Source organism: Nothobranchius furzeri, chromosome 19 (genome assembly GCF_043380555.1).
Source record: "Nothobranchius furzeri strain GRZ-AD chromosome 19, NfurGRZ-RIMD1, whole genome shotgun sequence".
Lineage (NCBI taxonomy): Eukaryota > Metazoa > Chordata > Actinopteri > Cyprinodontiformes > Nothobranchiidae > Nothobranchius > Nothobranchius furzeri.
In genome coordinates, this window is record NC_091759.1 from 26,514,066 (window position 1) to 26,519,065 (window position 5,000).

Genomic DNA, 5,000 nt, shown 5'->3' on the forward strand with positions numbered 1-5,000 from the left:
TTCTCCTTCACTCTCCTCTTTCTCCTTCATTCTCGTCCTCCTCCTTCACTCTCTTCTTTCTCCTTCATTCTCGTCCTCCTCCTTCATTCTCGTCCTCCTCCTTCATTCTCATGCTCCTCCTTCACTCTCATCCTCCTCCTTCACTCTCATCCTCCTCCTTCACTCTCGTCCTCCTCCTTCACTCTCCTCTTTCTCCTTCACTCTCCTCTTTCTCCTTCACTCTCCTCTTTCTCCTTCATTCTCGTCCTCCTCCTTCACTCTCGTCCTCCTCCTTCACTCTCCTCTTTCTCCTTCACTCTCCTCTTTCTCCTTCACTCTCCTCTTTCTCCTTCACTCTCCTCTTTCTCCTTCATTCTCGTCCTCCTCCTTCACTCTCTTCTTTCTCCTTCACTCTCCTCTTTCTCCTTCACTCTCCTCTTTCTCCTTCTCTCTCCTCTTTCTCCTTCATTCTCATGCTCCTCCTTCACTCTCATCCTCCTCCTTCACTCTCATCCTCCTCCTTCACTCTCATCCTCCTCCTTCACTCTCGTCCTCCTCCTTCACTCTCCTCTTTCTCCTTCACTCTCCTCTTTCTCCTTCACTCTCCTCTTTCTCCTTCTCTCTCCTCTTTCTCCTTCATTCTCGTCCTCCTCCTTCACTCTCGTCCTCCCCCTTCACTCTCCTCTTTCTCCTTCACTCTCCTCTTTCTCCTTCATTCTCGTCCTCCTCCTTCACTCTCCTCTTTCTCCTTCACTCTCCTCTTTCTCCTTCATTCTCATCCTCCTCCTTCATTCTCGTCCTCCTCCTTCACTCTCATCCCCCTCCTCAGCGATTGGTTTCTCTGACCCCAATCCCGCCCCCCGCCCCCCCTACACACACACACACACACACACACACACGCTAGACTTCACCACTTTGACCTAAATCTTCTTATTTAATCTTCTTCTTCTGCTCTTCTGGATAACGATCAGCCCCTAATTGTTTAATCTCACTGGTCTTTTATTGTCGGCGGGAGACAACCGAACAATAACATGGACCGGTACCGGTACCGGTCACTAGGCTGTTGGGTTCACTGGACCCTCGTTGTTTTAAGGCAGCAGCTGAAGGTTCAGAAGCAGAGAAACGACTCATCATCCTTCTGAGAAATAAACAAAAAAAATCTAATAAATAAACACATCACTACAACAAACATCTGGATTAACACACACACACACACACGCACACACACGCACACACACGCACACACACACGCACACGCACACACAAGCAGCTGTAAACACCTTCCTAAGCTGCTGCTCAACGTCTGTAAGACAAACTAATGCGAGCGTCATCAGAGGGGGGGGGGGGGGGGGGCTCCTGTGTGCTTGCGTGTGTGTGTGTGTGTGTGTGTGTGTGTCTTTAGTGGAGTGCGTGTGTGCGTGTGTGCGTGTGTGTGTGTGTGTGTGTGCGTGTGTGTGTGTGTGTGTGTGTGTGTGTGTGTGTGTGTGTGTGTGTGTGTGTGTGTTTAGTGGAGTGCGTGTGTGCATGTGTGTGCATGTTTAGTGGAGTGTGTGTGTGCATGAGTGTGTGTGGACTTGGGTTCTGTTCGGTCACGCGGAGTTTAATCTGAGCTCAGTGGAGGTTCTGATGTCGTCAGACGGAACTCGGGTTTATCGGCGGTGGGAAACGGAGAACCGGCAGCAGCAGCAGGAGGATTTGGAGACAAAGGCTGAGTAAGCTGGGCATGTGAGAGACAGAGCTTTAAGAACAGGCAGCAGAACCCTCAGAGGAACCTGAGTGTGTGTGTGTGTGTGTGTGGCTCTCACCTCCATGTTCCTCTGGAGGAGGAGCTTTCACCTCCAGACGCCTCCATCCTGGGCCCGTTTGTTTACACGGAGCAGGGATTAATTTCTGAAAGCCGATTTGAGCTGCTGCTGCTTTTGGAGAGCAGAGCAGAAGTTTAGTGCAGGAGTAAGTTTCTCCTTCACAGCAGCTTAGAGCTGGACCCGCTCTCCTTTGTGCTGCGTTAATCTGCATACAGAGCCCAGGAGAGGAGGTGCCAGCTCCCCCAGGAGCCTCCTCCACCTCCCTCCCATCCTCGTTTATTGTTATTTAGCAGCTTTAGCTGTGAGGCTGCTGGTCTCCCAACTCCATCGTCTTCAGTCCAGTTAGCTGGAGCAGCGTGTGTGTGTGTGCGTGTGTGTGTGTGTGTGTGTGTGTGTGTGTGTGTGTGTGTGTGTGTGTGTGTGTGTGTGTGTGTGGTGAAACTCATTAAGTCTGAAACTCCAGTTCTCGGGTCCAATAAGCTGCACTATAGAGAGAATGGAATGCCGCTGTGACTTCGTGACCGTGACCTCGTCCCGTCTCTGACCTGCAGGATCCCACACACGCCTCATCAGCATTCCCAACGCCGCCTCACAAGATCCAATCAGAAATAACCTCAGAGGAAGAGGAGGGGGGCCTGTGTGGGATCGAACTCAGCAGGCGCGGGTATGCTGTGAATGGGCGGGGCTTAATAATGCTCGACTCAGGATTGCGACTTTCCCCAGAAATAAAAAGTTTAAACATAATTAGAATTTTTCTTTTATTCATGAGGAGGAACACACACACACACACACATGCACACACACACACATGCACACACACACCCAAACACACACACACACATGCACACACACACCCAAACACACAAACACACACACATGCACACACACACACCCAAACACACACACACCCAAACACACACACACACACACACACACACATGCACACACACACACCCAAACACACACACACACACACACACACACACATACACACACACACACACACACACACACACACACACACACACACACACACACACACACATGCACACACACACACCCAAACACACACACACACACACACACACATACACACACACACACACACACACCCAAACACACACACACACACATACACACACACACACACACACACACACACACACACACACACACACACACACACACACACACACACACACAAACACACACACATGCACACACACACACTCACACACATGCACACACACACACCCAAACACACACACACACACACACCCACACACACACACACACACACACACACACACACACACGCCGCGCGTACTGGAATCAGACGTGGACACTGGTCTCTCGGACGTCTTTAATAACACGTTTCACGGTGACATCATCAGAAGTCACATTTCATCCTAAACAGTAAAAACTAACGAAGGTGACCTCAGGTGACCTCAGGTGACCTCAGGTGACCTTTTACAGTCGGCAATATTAAATCAACACATTTTTCTTCAGCTTATAAAAATAGATCTGGCTGTTTCAAATACATATTTACAATATAAAACACGGGTCGGAATCGTGACCCGGTTCTGAGATTACTAATGCCCCAGTTTGGACCAGAGTTCTAATACTGAACGGCTCCAGAACCAGCAGGTCCAGTTAGAGTTCAGGTGCACTTAGAACCAAACAGAAATAAATAGTAAATAAATTCTGGTGTGCGTCAGCCCAGCGTCTGTACAGTTGTGAGCAGAACCGAGGTTCTGAGGATGAGACACAAAAAACCCCAAAAGGATGCCTGGAGGAAAGAAAAGACCACGAGGAGCAAAAACACTAAATGCACGAGTTGAACCATCAGCTGGCTCCGCCCACTGGCGCTGGTCGGAGTAAAGGAAAGCTCTGCTGCGTCAAGCTCGTCCTCCACTCAGGTGGAGCTCACAGTGCAGGTAGGTCAGTCACATGACAGCCCTCCACCCCGATCCCCAGGTCACGCCACTCATCTCCACGGAGATGCTTTGAGATAAGGAAGGAGCGTCCTGTCCAGGTGTGCTGCAGCCATCATCACACCTGGACACCGCGGCCGTGCATCTGGATGACCTGAGCTCGGAGAGTCTGGATGGCTGCGAGGATCAGCTTCTGATGCTCCAGGGAGGTGACGCCGAGGCTCAGGACGTCCCTGGAGACAAACGGAAGTCAGACACCAGTAGGTAAGGAACGCTGGTTCTAAGGGATTAGACAAACGTCTGAACATTTTCCAGGGAGTCACATTAGTGGATTAAATTAGGAGTAGATGGACCCTAACCACAGAACCAGTTCCATCTGGTTTTACAGCAACCAGTAACACCAGTGGCCTCCAGCCTGTTCCAGTGATGCTGCAGGAAACACGTTCTGTCTCCTAATTACTTTACAGGAAGTGACATCACATCCTGGTAAGAGCACTGAAGCTAGCTGAAATTGTCATGAAGCTAGCTGAAACTGGCATGAAGCTAGCTGAAGTTGTCATGAAGCTTGAAGTTGTCATGAAGCTAGCTGAAGTTGTCATGAAGCTTGAAGTTGTCATGAAGCTAGCTGAAGTTGTCATGAAGCTAGCTGAGTTGTCATGAAGCTAGCTGAAGTTGTCATGAAGCTAGCTGAGTTGTCATGAAGCTAGCTGAAGAAGTCATGAAGCTAGCTGAAGATGTCATGAAGCTAGCTGAAATTGGCATGAAGCTAGCTAAAACTGGCATGAAGCTAGCTGAAGTTGTCATGAAGCTTGAAGTTGTCATGAAGCTAGCTGAAGTTGTCATGTAGATAGCCGAGTTGTCATGAAGCTAGCCGAGTTGTCATGAAGCTAGCTGAAGTTGTCATGAAGCTAGCTGAGTTGTCATGAAGCTAGCTGAAGATGTCATGAAGCTAGCTGAAGATGTCATGAAGCTAGCTGAAGTTGGCATGAAGCTAGCTGAAGTTGGCATGAAGCTAGCTAAAGTTGTCATGAAGCTAGCTGAGTTGTCATGAAGCTAGCTGAAGTTGGCATGAAGCTAGCTGAAGTTGGCATGAAGCTAGCTGAAGTTGTCATGAAGCTAGCTGAGTTGTCATGAAGCTAGCTGAGTTGTCATGAAGCTAGCTGAGTTGTCATGAAACTAGCTGAAGTTGTCATGAAGCTAGCTGAAGTTGTCATGAAGCTAGCTAAGTTGGCATGAAGCTAGCTGACGTTGGCATGAAGCTAGCTGAAGTTGGCATGAAGTT

The 5,000-nt window shown here is 49.2% G+C and overlaps 1 protein-coding gene across 1 annotated transcript in view; it reads right to left on the reverse strand.

The window, feature by feature from the left end:
• Window positions 1-3,131: 3,131 nt before the first annotated feature.
• Window positions 3,132-5,000, reverse strand: part of LOC107394959 (ephrin type-A receptor 7) — a 103,616-nt gene continuing 101,747 nt past the window's right edge. Inside the window, exon 18 of the mRNA XM_070547328.1 lies at window positions 3,132-3,951. Coding sequence (XP_070403429.1) covers window positions 3,837-3,951 — 115 coding nt within the window. The 3' untranslated portion in view covers window positions 3,132-3,836. The remainder of the gene's footprint in view (window positions 3,952-5,000) is intronic.